Consider the following 15,143-nt stretch of genomic DNA (forward strand, 5'->3'; position numbering starts at 1 on the left):
AATAAAAATTTGCTAATTTTTAAGTACTTTCAAGGTTAGGCTCTATCTTCAGAATCCAAAAATATTTAACCAGATAAATTGATATTCTTTCAAAATTCACACCTAAACGCTAATTCCAGCTGTGAACAAACTTTAATGTTCAAACGTTTTCGGCTTCTTTTAGTTTGACCACTGCTGGAATTAGCGTTTAGGTGTGAATTTTGTTAGTATAGTTCCAGTTTATATGTACTAATTTTTTGTTTGATATTCTTTATCTGCCAAATTAAACTTGACATTTTCCAGCTGACTACAGCAAAAACTATACATTAGAAAGCCACGAAAGATAGGAATGCCATAAGATGACGATAGGAACTTTTTTAAAAGCAAAAAAAAAACAATAGTTCCAAAAATCACCATTAGAGGGCATATTATAGCTTTATACAGAACATAACAATAAGCTATACAAGTTGTCTGTCTAATGTGAACAAAACATGTTCAAAACATTATGGCTACCGTTGTCTGCTACCAACTGAAAGCGTAAAACAGAATGTTCAATTTAATTTAAAATTTATTTTGTATACTAGTACTTTCTATATATTAACAGGACTTATTATACTGGAAAATATGGATGCAGATATTTAGTCTTACAGATCAAAAATAATGTTCTTTATTTAGTTCACCCGAACACATACACTTTAATGCTTATCCATGATTGGTGGATCTCTCTACCATTGTTGTTATTCATTTTATTAGTTTGCCTAATTATACTTAAATGCTCATACAGTTGTCTTTTATAATTGATTTTTTCCTTTTTCCTACGTATTTAGATCAATTGCACAACCTTCTGTATTACAATGGTCAGCTACTCCTGAATTTGCATAGTTTCCTCTGATTGCTCTGATATGTTCACTTAATCTTATTTTTAATTTTCTTTTAGTTTCTCCTATATATGTTTTCTTTGGATTACAATTACAATCAAATAAATACACTATTCCTTTCTCTTCTATTATATCATATTTTGTTATATAACAGAAGAGAAAGGAATAGTGTATTCATTTGATTACAAATTAAGTAGAAAAGAATAAACAAAAAGAAGTAAGTCAATTGAAATAATAATATTTTAGATAATAATTAAATTTATCGTTTTAAACTGATTTTAATGTATAAAAATTAGGAATGTGTCCAATTGTATGGTTGCTGTGGATCGTAAGTTTAATTGGAAATGTAAAGAAGTTCAAAAATACAGAATTTGTAAGAATTTTTAATTTATTGTCGGGAAATGTTTTGTGTTTTTAACTAATTTTACCAAGAAATGTTTTTTTTTTTTTTTTATTGTTAATTGTAGAAAGTGTCGTTTAAAGGCCTGCCGAGGAGAGACGAACGAGTCCGAAACACAAGTTTAAAGTGTATGTGTTCGGGTGAACTAAATAAAGAACATTATGTTTGATCTGTAAGACTAAATATCTGCATCCATATTTTCCAGTATAATAAGTCCTGTTAATATATAGAAAGTACTAGTATACAAAATAAATTTTAAATTACCGTATATCTCGACAGATAAGACAATAGTTGAACCATAATAAATGGCCCCAAAAATCCGGGGTCGTCTTATAGGACAGATGCAAAAAAATTAGATTGAAATTTATATAAATTAAAACCATTATAAAAAGAGAGACAAACTGTAATTATTTACTAGAAGAGAGTAGGGTATGTGCACAAAATAGAATAGCCCATAGGATGTTTTTGTAAATAGTCAAGGTCATTACCCGAATGCCGAATAAGGGCAAATGTTTGCAAAAATCGCCAGATGCGAGAAAATAAAATTTGTTTATTTGAAAAATTACAAATAGGACATAATTCCATATATGCTATACACTGTATACAGTATTATTATTCAGATAATGATTGCCAATCTAAACTAAATTCATAGACCGTCGATAGTTTGGGGGTCGTCTTATAGGACAGATATATGCTAAAACTATAAAACTTCGACGAAAATTTATACATTGTCTTATCTGAAGGTCATCTTATCCGCCAAGATATACGGTAAGTTAAAAAAGGACACAAGGGCATAATAATTAAAATTTGGCATGTTCGATGGTCGCATGCAGTGTGTGCCTTGGAATGCTATGCATATGGCATGCTATGCTGTCTTTAAGGTCTGACAGATGTGATGGGATCATGGTAGACAAAGTCTTTGAGATAGCCCCAGAGTCAAATATTGCATGGTTTCAAGTCTAGAGATCTTACAATCATCTTATTTCAGCTTGAAAAGTGCTCTCTAGTAGTGAGTTTTAAAACTAATATTTTAGCCTCTAGAAAAAATTCCTATCTTCTCATTGAGATTCCCAAACTTTCATGACTTTCAGATTAATAGTTTTTGGCTGTAGCCAGCTGAGAAATGCCAAGTTTAATTTGGGATACATGGGCTGAGTCAAAACAAGAAGGAAGTAAGTTGGAAGAAAATAATATGGGTCACTGTAAGCAAAAAACTTTATATGAACACAGATATTATTCTTAGTAATTTCAGAGTTTAAAAATTGTTCACACACAGCAATAATAATGAATAATACAAATTACATTCACAACAAATACTCAGAAATCAAACCTTAAAGCTCAATAAACTTTACAATAAAATCAGTTGAACTTCATATTGCTTTGGCTTGCATCCCTATCACCATCAGTATGTCCAACATCTGCTTCTGGGAGATATGATGGTAAGACTCAAACGTTGTCAGTGGATACACAGTCATAGCTGTGTAACTCAGAGAAACAACACCAGTTGTAAAGTATATCAAGGTTTAGCATTTGATTCTGAACATTTATTATGAATGTAACATGTATCATTCATTATTATCATTATATGTGAGCAACTTTCAAACAACTGTATCTCATAAACTAATGAGAATAATACCCATATTCATATAAAGTTTTTTGCTTTGCAATGACCCGTACTCTTGTCTCCCAATTCATTTTTTCCTCCTCCTGACTCTTCTTAAATATAAAGAAATAGATTAAACACTAAACTAGTTTAATAAGGTCATTTATCATCAAATTAATAAAATAGAAGATGTATTTACAATAGTTAAAATATGATAACATAAAACCTAAAAACAATTTAATAAAGTTCATTAAATTAACAAAAATAAAGTTATTTTTACAATGAAATTGATATGTTAAAATCTAAAGACTATAAAGCAATATTCACTAATATAACATTACACATTGAGAGATGGAAATCATTGAGAATTAAGAAACCCAGTACAACTGGTTTCTTGATTAAGCATAAAGCTTTTGAAATGAACTAAACTGGAGTTTTGAGAATATATTTATATAATAGGATGACGACAACTGGTATGAATGGAATTATGAAATGAACTTACTCTGTGTGATTTATCTAACAAAAGACATATAAAAAAAAATCACAATCCCAGGTAAAAAAAAACAAATAGCCAAATTATTTTAAAATCAGCTGAATATGCTACAAAAATTGAACTAAAAAAATCATAGTCTAATAATGAATGCTATAACAGCATCTCATACTTTAACTTTTGGAAAGCCATAATTTGATACTTATTTTTATTTAAATTTAATTAAATTAACTTTAAAAATGCAGTATTTATATATTTATATAGATTATTATTGTGTGATATCTGCAGATTGGTGCAGTAGGCTACATGTTACACTCTTGGATGCTGTTTTCCTATTCTTCTTTTTTGGGCAATTATGCACACTTTTCTCTGGATACTGATGTTGCCTGTGGAGGATCTGGTTTCTTTCTGAACACTTGCAGGATTTTCGTACGGAGATCCTCCCTCGGATTGTCTGTGAGGAAGAAACCTACATTTTTTTCTTCAGACTCCTCATCAAGCCTTTTCAGAAACATTTCATCATGTTTTATGATAGTACATATATACAATATCAATTTGCAATCAGAATTGTACCACTTTGAATGTGAAAAAATAGAGAGTATTACTTGCAGGTGAGCACCATCCATGCTAACTTGTCCAATACAACTGAAACAAAGGTGGCACTAAAAGCATTAGCATTGACATATTAATGTTCAAGTAAACCAACCCAGCAAAATGTAAATCAAAACACAACACCTTATGTTGCTACGGAGAACTCGTAGTTTACGCCTTGATTTTTACTCTTGCATGTCTTGTATTTTTCGTATTTCATATACGATATTATTATATTATGTTTATAATATATTGTTATTTAATTTTATTTATCCTATACATATTTATATATTTATATTTTGCTACTTTTATTTTATTTTATGTTGTTATTATTTTGTACGTTAATTTATTTTAATTTAAATTTTCTTCCATTTGGTTATATTCGAATTTGTTTAACCCGACGACGGCCAATTGAGTTGGCTGAAAACGTTTGTTGTGCTTTTTATTAAATTTCTCAGCAACATAAGGTGTTGTGTTTTGATTTTGATTAGCAATGACAATTATTTCTGATTCTAGTATCTTGTTGGAGGACATTCTCAGGTAGAAGGTAGATGAGAGATTGGCCACAAAACTTCCAAGAAACCCAAGTTACAAGTGTTTAAAAAAAAATAAGCAGAGCACTCACCCTCAAGCAATAGTGGGTTAATAAAAATGAATTAGTATCAGATTTCAATCTTTTAAAATTTACTTTTTATCAATCTAATAGTAAAATTTCTGAAACAGGAAATTCCATGGATAAAAATTCTCATGTTTTGATGAATAATAATAAATTTGTGACGTAATTATGCATTGTTAGGTGTTTTTAATAGAAATCAATTATTTTACTTATTTTTTTAAACAAAAACAAATTTATTTAAACAGCAGTTATCTACAGTTTAACTAAATAATTAAGCTCTTAACATACAAAATTTAATTAAATTAAATAATAAACTTAAAATTTTTCGAGAACTTTTTCACTTATCGACATTATTTTGTTCACTAATAAATGGCGCAATTAAAATTAAAATTAGTGCAATTAATTTACTAGAAGATTGCAATATTATAATACATGCATTGTGCAATTTTAGAAATATATTTGATTTTATATTACATTACCCCAAGCAGTTTGTCCACCATCTACATCAGGCATGCAAAATAGAAAAATATGATTTGTAAGTCAATATAGAAACTTTTAAAGCATAAAATTAACATAGAAAATTATTTTCTACTTATAAGATATTAAAAGTAAATGAAAAAATAACAACAATAGAATATTAACTAAAACTTTTTGCTAGCAAATGAATTATTTAATATATAATTACTGTCAATATTGAAAATCCAAACACAATGAGACATGTTCAAAGTTAGCTTTTTGAAAAAAAAACTCTAATTTTTAGTAATTTAATTCATATATAATAAATTATTTAGATATTTTTAAAATTGAATATTAATTTAATTATCACTCACCAAACCATCACCAGTTCATGATACAAAAGAGAAAATCTTCTGGTATCTACAATATCGAACAAACGGCTAGTAAAATCGAATGTTTTTTCAAACGTTCAAATTGATTACATAATTCAGATACGTCGCGTTAAAATTTATGTTATGTTCGGGATATAATTTCAAAATATGTAAAATATTTAAACCGTATCCAAATAAATAATCAATTAATTTCACATAAATTATTATGATGCAAATAGCACTCGTCGTAGACTGCATAACTTATCAATACAACATACTCGGAACACCTTGTAAATTTGCAGCCGTGTTTATTAAATACTAACGTTTTCGGTCGTATTTAACGACCTTCGTCGGGAAAAACAGGAAAAAATCGAACACTTAAAACATTTGCAGTAACAAACAAGCATTTGAAACGTTTCTAAAAGATATTCTAGAGAGAATTATGTGCACCATCTGTACATCTCTACATTTTTTGCAATTTTTCCCGAAGAAATTCGTTAAATACGACCGAAAATGTTAGTATTTAATAAACACGGCTGCAAATTTACAAGGTGTTCCGAGTATGTTGTATTGATAAGTTATGCAGTCTACGACGAGTGCTATTTGCATCATAATAATTTATGTGAAATTAATTGATTATTTATTTGGATACGGTTTAAATATTTTACATATTTTGAAATTATATCCCGAACATAACATAAATTTTAACGCGACGTATCTGAATTATGTAATCAATTTGAACGTTTGAAAAAGCATTCGATTTTACTAGCCGTTTGTTCGATATTGTAGATACCAGAAGACGTCTATTTCACATAGATGAAAACATTCATAAGAATTTTTCTTTTTTGTATCATAAACTGGTGATGATGATGAGTGGTATATTTACAATAACCCAGTTTTTGAGATATATTAATTAATTTATAATTACACTTACAATCAAATATCGAACCTGTTACCGGCATTTATCCTATAGAATTTTCTATAGGATAAACACTGGTAACAGGTTTGATTTTTGATTGTAAGTGTAATATACTTCCAGTGTTAGTAAAGGGTTAAACAATATTGTAATTTATAATTATTATATTTTACAAGAGTTGGTGGCCTGGACACCTGCAGCTTGCCAAATTGTTTTATAGAATTATTAGCCCAATAAATAAATAATCTGGCAGTTCATTTGGTACAATAAATTTATTATAAAATATAATCCAAATTTATATTTTTAATAAGTAAACTAGCTACTGGAAAATAAACTTTTAAAAAACAAAAACCTTAAATTTCCAGCAATAAAAAACATTTAATAATAACGTTTTCGACTGTTTTAAACAGCCATCATCAGTTAAAACGAACTTAAAAAACAAAAGAATGCAGAAAAAAGAACTCAAGCAATACAAATATTTAAAATTCAAAATAATTCCAAAGCAAAAATGCCGTCGTATATTAGAAACTAACAAACAGCGCATGCGCTAAATATCGTAGTAAAAATAAAAAATAAAAGTAAAAACAAAATAACAAAAAATACTGCCGCAAAAATATTTCTATTACAAGAAAGAACGTTATGCATTTTGGTAAAACGACTTCCATGCCGTGGATAGACCGTCTGCGTCCCTATGGTTAATGCAACCCGTGTTAACGTGGGCTTTGTAAATTTCAAGCTTTTCTAGATGTTTCAGCATTTGTTTGTTGGTCGTGGCCCTAATAATAGACGCTTTGTCCCAACGAACGTCGACATCCCGATGCTTAGCGAAAGCTGCTAGCACAGTAGTATCCAAGCTCTTATTGATGGAGTATTTATGCTCCTTAAGCCTCTGCTTTAAATGTCTCATAGTTGCACCAACGTATACCAGATCTGTATTAAACCGACGATCCTTTAAAGGTATAGAATATACACCTGTCTTAAAACTCTGGTTCTCTTTTTTCTCGTCGTTTCTCAACAATCGATATATTGTAGGATTACGTCGATACAACAAGCTTATGTTGTTATTTCCGGCTACTTTCTTAATCATCGTGTGCAAGAAAGGAAAATAATTGAGAATCACTTTTCTTCCTTTGATTCATAGGCGGAAGCTGCCGATTTTTTGTCTTCCAAAATTTGTCGATAAGCCTATCAATCTTCTTACTCCGATATCCGTGTTGTAATGCTGCAGTGCGAATGTAACTTAATTCCTTATAGGTGTCAATAACACTGGTGCAATGTGTGTGAGCACGCTTGATCCAGGCATGAAAAGCTGCATATTTAAAATTCATCGGATCAAAAGAATTTTTTGGTATAATAATGGGCTGATAGCTGGGTTTTCTATAAATATCCGTCCATATTTGACCCTCCTTGCACGTGATTGAATGATCAAGGAAATTTACATTAGAAGCACTTTCTTGGTCAAGCCCTAAAGTCAAGCCATATGGGTTTTTGTTGATTTCTTGAAGGAAATGCGAAGCGCTAGTATCATTTTTCCAAAGGATGAAAACATCATCCACATATCTTGTATATAAAACGATTTGATGTTGAAAGATGGGTATGACCTTGTTTTCCAACCGACGTAATACAAGCTCACATAAAATAGAGGACATAGGGCTCCCCATAGGCACCCCTCTTTCTTGCAAATATGTTTCATCTTCAAATTCGAAAAACGATGTGTAACATATTAAATTTGCAAGCTCCAAAATGCTGGTATGGTATTTAGCTGCATTATCTATATTAGCAAAAAGAAAGTCTCTCAGTTCACAAAAACAGGGCGGCAGCCTTATAGATGGAAACAAGGACTTAAATCCATTACTGTCATATATTCCGTATCCTTGAGTGTAATGTTGTTGAGCTTTTCCACTAGTTGTACTGCGGTTTGTATAGCATAGGGGTATTCTTGAATCTTTGGTTGGATAAACTTGACAAGCTGCTTCTCAATGGCAAATGTAGGGAATCCGCACTTCTCTATTACCGGGCGTATTTGGCAACCAGGCTTGTGCGTTTTACCAAAGGCGAAAATTCTAGGCTTTTTGGAGCCTGTAAAACTGAGTTATGCATACGTAAAATACGAGCCAACGGGGTTAAAGAGAATTTCTTGACTCTCTGTTGCAGCGATTCCATGTATTTGTCGGGAGCATGTTGACATTCGGTGGTTCTGATGTATTCATGTAATTTACGGTTATATGAGTCACGGTTAGTAAGGACAACACCTTTAGACTTATCCGCTTTAATAAGTACTACATCATTCATTTATAGCCATTGCCTTGACATTTCAATGCAGTTGTGGAATCGTCTTGCTTCTAAGTTAGATTTTCTTTCATTTGCGGAGCTAAACCTTGTTTTCCATCTGATGTAATCTTGCCCGGTAGCATTCATATCATTAATAATTAATTCAATATTTGGAATAATGTTCTCAGGCCTTGGTATATCAAAAAACTTAAATGGTTATTACGTGAGCAGAACATCAAACCTCGCTTGATAAATAACACATTTATAACACCTTGGGATAACATTACTCCTCCGAAGTGTCTTTTTGAAGCTCTAAAATATGGCCCATTCTTTGCTCCTACTACTGTACCAAGGCCTGAGAACATTATTCCAAATATTGAATTAATTATTAATGATATGAATGCTACCGGGCAAGATTACATCAGATGGAAAACAAGGTTTAGCTCTGCAAATGAAAGAAAATCTAACTTAGAAGCAAGACGATTCCACAACTGCATTGAAATGTCAAGGCAATGGCTATAAATGAATGATGTAGTACTTATTAAAGCGGATAAGTCTAAAGGTGTTGTCCTTACTAACCGTGACTCATATAACCGTAAATTACATGAATACATCAGAACCACCGAATGTCAACATGCTCCCGACAAATACATGGAATCGCTGCAACAGAGAGTCAAGAAATTCTCTTTAACCCCGTTGGCTCGTATTTTACGTATGCATAACTCAGTTTTACAGGCTCCAAAAAGCCTAGAATTTTCGCCTTTGGTAAAACGCACAAGCCTGGTTGCCAAATACGCCCGGTAATAGAGAAGTGCGGATTCCCTACATTTGCCATTGAGAAGCAGCTTGTCAAGTTTATCCAACCAAAGATTCAAGAATACCCCTATGCTATACAAACCGCAGTACAACTAGTGGAAAAGCTCAACAACATTACACTCAAGGATACGGAATATATGACAGTAATGGATTTAAGTCCTTGTTTCCATCTATAAGGCTGCCGCCCTGTTTTTGTGAACTGAGAGACTTTCTTTTTGCTAATATAGATAATGCAGCTAAATACCATACCAGCATTTTGGAGCTTGCAAATTTAATATGTTACACATCGTTTTTCGAATTTGAAGATGAAACATATTTGCAAGAAAGAGGGGTGCCTATGGGGAGCCCTATGTCCTCTATTTTATGTGAGCTTGTATTACGTCGGTTGGAAAACAAGGTCATACCCATCTTTCAACATCAAATCGTTTTATATACAAGATATGTGGATGATGTTTTCATCCTTTGGAAAAATGATACTAGCGCTTCGCATTTCCTTCAAGAAATCAACAAAAACCCATATGGCTTGACTTTAGGGCTTGACCAAGAAAGTGCTTCTAATGTAAATTTCCTTGATCATTCAATCACGTGCAAGGAGGGTCAAATATGGACGGATATTTATAGAAAACCCAGCTATCAGCCCATTATTATACCAAAAAATTCTTTTGATCCGATGAATTTTAAATATGCAGCTTTTCATGCCTGGATCAAGCGTGCTCACACACATTGCACCAGTGTTATTGACACCTATAAGGAATTAAGTTACATTCGCACTGCAGCATTACAACACGGATATCGGAGTAAGAAGATTGATAGGCTTATCGACAAATTTTGGAAGACAAAAAATCGGCAGCTTCCGCCTATGAATCAAAGGAAGAAAAGTGATTCTCAATTATTTTCCTTTCTTGCACACGATGATTAAGAAAGTAGCCGGAAATAACAACATAAGCTTGTTGTATCGACGTAATCCTACAATATATCGATTGTTGAGAAACGACGAGAAAAAAGAGAACCAGAGTTTTAAGACAGGTGTATATTCTATACCTTTAAAGGATCGTCGGTTTAATACAGATCTGGTATACGTTGGTGCAACTATGAGACATTTAAAGCAGAGGCTTAAGGAGCATAAATACTCCATCAATAAGAGCTTGGATACTACTGTGCTAGCAGCTTTCGCTAAGCATCGGGATGTCGACGTTCGTTGGGACAAAGCGTCTATTATTAGGGCCACGACCAACAAACAAATGCTGAAACATCTAGAAAAGCTTGAAATTTACAAAGCCCACGTTAACACGGGTTGCATTAACCATAGGGACGCAGACGGTCTATCCACGGCATGGAAGTCGTTTTACCAAAATGCATAACGTTCTTTCTTGTAATAGAAATATTTTTGCGGCAGTATTTTTTGTTATTTTGTTTTTACTTTTATTTTTTATTTTTACTACGATATTTAGCGCATGCGCTGTTTGTTAGTTTCTAATATACGACGGCATTTTTGCTTTGGAATTATTTTGAATTTTAAATATTTGTATTGCTTGAGTTCTTTTTTCTGCATTCTTTTGTTTTTTAAGTTCGTTTTAACTGATGATGGCTGTTTAAAACAGTCGAAAACGTTATTATTAAATGTTTTTTATTGCTGGAAATTTAAGGTTTTTGTTTTATATTTTTACAAAAATCTACATGAATTGTAAATAAATTTTTAAAGAATAAATATTATCAACAGTAATGTTTGGATTTTTGATAATCAATTTCCTAATTATCAACATTCTTCAAAATTATTTTGTATTCTTAAATTCCAATCTAATTAAATAAAATTTTTTTCTATTGCAACTTTTTCTATATACGTTAGATCAGTCATGAGCAAATTGTGAGTCTCAGGCTTTGACACAGTAATTTTATTTCCCCATTTTCTACCTCATGCCAATATGCAATCTTAACAAGCTGATATTCATGACAGGAACTTTCAAACTGAATTCAACCAGTAAAAAGATTAGAATAAACCACATATTACTAGTTTGCATGTTGTTACCATATATAGTACCTAGTGAATTAATAGTTATACAGCTTGCTGAGTACTAACATACTCTAGTGTGTTGTACTCAGCAGGCTTAAAGCCTACAGCTCTGTAATACAAAAATGGTGGCCTACTGGAAGTCTGTGAAGTTCCCTTGCAACCTGCATAAAGAAAAGATTGCTCATCATTGCTTTAGTTACTATATCTAAATATTTTAAAATAAATTTGTTTTTCTGAATAATAAGTTCATACTATCTTCTACAGTAAAATTATTTTCTTCAATAATGATACCATGTTTTGACTGTGGATCTACTGATAATTCTATCATGACTTAATTTATGCTTTATTATTATATTGAATTCATTATTGTTGATTTTGTTATTGGTATAATGCTTGACATCTATATGACTCTTATGCAGTAATTCAAATTTGATAAGCTTTAAAGAATATTTCATGCAATAAATTCAATTTATTTATTAGTTGGCAGAAATAGTAAAACTATTTGACAAATAATTCTCCTATCTATCTATCTATCAGGTGTGTTTATTAATATAAGTAATAATTCTATAATATAAACAGTATTGTGAAAATAATACATTGTGAAATAAAAAACCATTTTCTGTAATTGAATTATAATTAATTCAGTAACTTTAATAGTTATATAAAATACACATTCATGTTCGTCACATCAAATGAAGTCACAAATCTATTAAACAAAAAAAAATCAGTCAAAAAAAATTTATCAAAAATTTCATTACTCATTAATAATTATAACTATTCGGGGAGACTATCCGATTTTCTTTTGAACAATTGGTTTGAATTGCTGTTTTTTTCTTTTTTTAGGTAAGTCTAGTTTATAATTATGTCCCAGGCTCGGAAGAGGAAGACCTTTTCTCCAACCGTTCCTGAAAGATCAACAGCTAGGTTTAGGGGTGAGACTTCTTCTGGTGAAGAGGATATTGCGAACTTATTACAGGACTCAAATTTTGATGTGGCAGAGGGAGTTAGGCTTTTATTGCGATTGCATGTTTCGCTGAACGGTAAGGTTGATGAATTTATCAGAAGACTGGATCATCTGACAGAGTGGCTTCAGAATGTAGATGAGGCGTTGATTGACTTCGAGATGAGGTTGGGGGAGGTTGAGTCAAAGGTTGGAGGGGAGGTAACTGGTGTTGGGCATTCGTTGGATATGAATAAAATTTTCATGAAATTTTCTTTTTTTGAGAGAGAACTGGATGTTATGGATAATCAGAGAAGGATGAACAATGTTGTTATCCACGGATTGGAAGAGAGGAAAGAGGAGACTTCTTTGGAAATATTTGACACTGTTAATTCTTTTGCGGTTAATACATTAAATTTATCCTCGCTGCATATTGTAAACGCGTATCGGGTTGGGAAGAGAGTTGGAGATAAACCCAGACCAGTGATTTGCCAATTTGGGTCTTTTAGTGATAAATTGAGGTTTAAAAAGACTGTATTTGAGAATCGGAATCTTAATGTTTCTGTGTATGATGATTTTTCTAAACGTTTGCGGGATATTAGATACAACCTAAGGGTATTTGGGAAGAAAAAAAGGGAGAAGGAGCAAGAAGTGTTCGGTTAAGTTATGATAAGTTACTGGTAGATGGAGTTCGGTATAAAGTCGATGAAGTATCAGCTAAGGTGGTGCCGATCTCATAGCAACCAGTAATGTCTTCTGTGTTTTCTATTATGGCGTGGAATTGTGCTGGGATTGGTAATAAACCGCGGTCTTTTTGGAGTTATTTATTGAAGTATGATGTGGTCTTTTTATCGGAAACTTGGTTTATTAAGGGTGGGAGCAGATGCTATTGGGAGGAATTAAGAGAATATCATTGTATTGTTGGTGATGCTTTGAGGGCTCACAGTAGGGGTAGACCTATGGCTGGTTGGTTGCTTTGCATTAAATCATCTTTGAAATTTAATATTATTTATAGGGATAGTTATATTGTATTGATTAATATTCTGCTACCATTAGGAGAGTTTAATATTGGTTTTGTTTATATGCAGGAACAAAGGTGGCAAGAAATTTTTGATGTACTGTCCAGGTTTGAGGTCGACGAATCGAATTGGATTTGGTTGGGTGATTTTAATGCACGGACTGGTAACGATAATGTGATTTCGACAAATATATGTGATAGTAGTGGTATTGCTGTTAATAAGAGAAGTAGAGCCTCCAAAGATGTAAATATGAATGTGAGAGGACTGAAAATTCTTGAGTATTGTGCAGATAATGATCTAATAATTTTAAATGGTCGTGCTTCTGGTGATGAAGCGGGAGAGTTTACTTTTGTTTCCAACCGAGGGTCCTCAGTAATTGATTTGGGAATAGTTACTCCTTCTGTGTGGAACTGTATTAAATGTTTTAGAGTAGAGAGTTGTTTTTGGTCCGATCACTGCCCGATAGTACTTTATTTGGAAGATCGTGCCATAGATTCTTTGGGCGGTTCTGGTACTTGTTACCAGAGGATTTTCTGGGACAGTGGTCAGCTGGAGTCGTTGTCCGCTGATTTGTGGCGTTGCTTGGAGCAGACTCCCAATTTATCTTTGTTGGAGCTAAGTAAGGTGATATTGGATTTTGCCAAAGTGAAAGGATTGACTCAAAGGAAAAAGACTATGGTTGGAATTAATGATTGGTTTGACTTGGATTGTCGATTAATGGTTAGAGCCAGAAATAGAGCTTGGTTAGAGTTCAAGAAAAATGGTTTGCCGGCTCAGAGGAGAGTTTTTGTGTTATACCGAAGTTTGGTAAAAAAATTATGTTTAGCAAAGAAGAAAGAATTTTGTAAAAGGTTACAAAATGTTAAAAATTTTTATAAAAATAATAGATTATTTTGGAATTTATGTAAAGCAAGGGGAAATTATGCTAAGGTTAATATTAGTTTATTTGATTGGTTTAGTTATTTTTTCTCCCTTTATGGCTCTGAAAGTCCATATGATGTTGATTTAGTGGTTTTTAATGATTGTGTGACTTGGTCAAACGAAATATTGGATTCTTACATCTCGGAGGAGGAACTTAGAGTCGTTTTAAGTAAGTCGACTGTTGGTGGTGCTCCTGGAATAGATGGTATTCCTACTGAATTTTGGAAAATTGATAGTGCTTTTCTCTGTTTATTAGATAATTTTAATAAGGTTCTGAGAACTGGTGTTATTCCAGATGAATGGAAGAGTTCTTTATTGGTTCCGGTGCCTAAGGGTGGCTCAAGGTCGGTGCTTACTAATTACAGAGGTATTTCGTTGTTGTGCTGCGTTTCTAAGATTTTTTGTAGAGTTTTGTATTACAGGTTAATAAGTTGGTTGAATATGAGAGATATTCTGTCAGAGAGTCAGGCTGGTTTCCGTGCAGGTTACTCTACTGTTGATAATATTTTTATTCTGTATACTGTTATCTCTAAGACACTAAGTAGGAAACGGCGTAAGGTTTATGCTTTTTTTATAGATTTAGCATCAGCATTTGATTCTGTTGATAGGGATTTATTATGGAGGAAATTATTAAAGTTTGGATTAAGCTTTAAGTTTGTATCTTTATTGGCAGAGTTATATAGTGGTTCGAATGTTAGGATTAAATGGAGGAATTTTTGTTCTCAGCCTTTCTTTTCTGATAAGGGTGTTAAACAGGGTTGTATCTTAAGCCCTATTCTTTTTAGTTTATTTTTAAATGATTTATTAAATTGTATTGATGATTCCGGCGGAGATGGTATAGTTGTCGGTGGTGTGTCTGTTAAAG

At 32.2% G+C, this 15,143-nt stretch overlaps 1 protein-coding gene across 1 annotated transcript in view; it reads right to left on the reverse strand.

The window, feature by feature from the left end:
• LOC136985262 (guanine nucleotide exchange factor VAV2-like) overlaps positions 1–15,143 on the reverse strand; it is a 162,135-nt gene that overhangs the window by 49,441 nt on the left and 97,551 nt on the right. The window contains exon 14 of the mRNA XM_067282513.1: positions 5,037–5,057. Within this exon, the coding sequence (XP_067138614.1) occupies positions 5,037–5,057 (21 nt within the window). The remainder of the gene's footprint in view (positions 1–5,036; positions 5,058–15,143) is intronic.

Source organism: Centruroides vittatus, unplaced genomic scaffold (genome assembly GCF_030686945.1).
Source record: "Centruroides vittatus isolate TY-2023 unplaced genomic scaffold, ASM3068694v2 contig_1208, whole genome shotgun sequence".
Taxonomy (NCBI): domain Eukaryota; kingdom Metazoa; phylum Arthropoda; class Arachnida; order Scorpiones; family Buthidae; genus Centruroides; species Centruroides vittatus.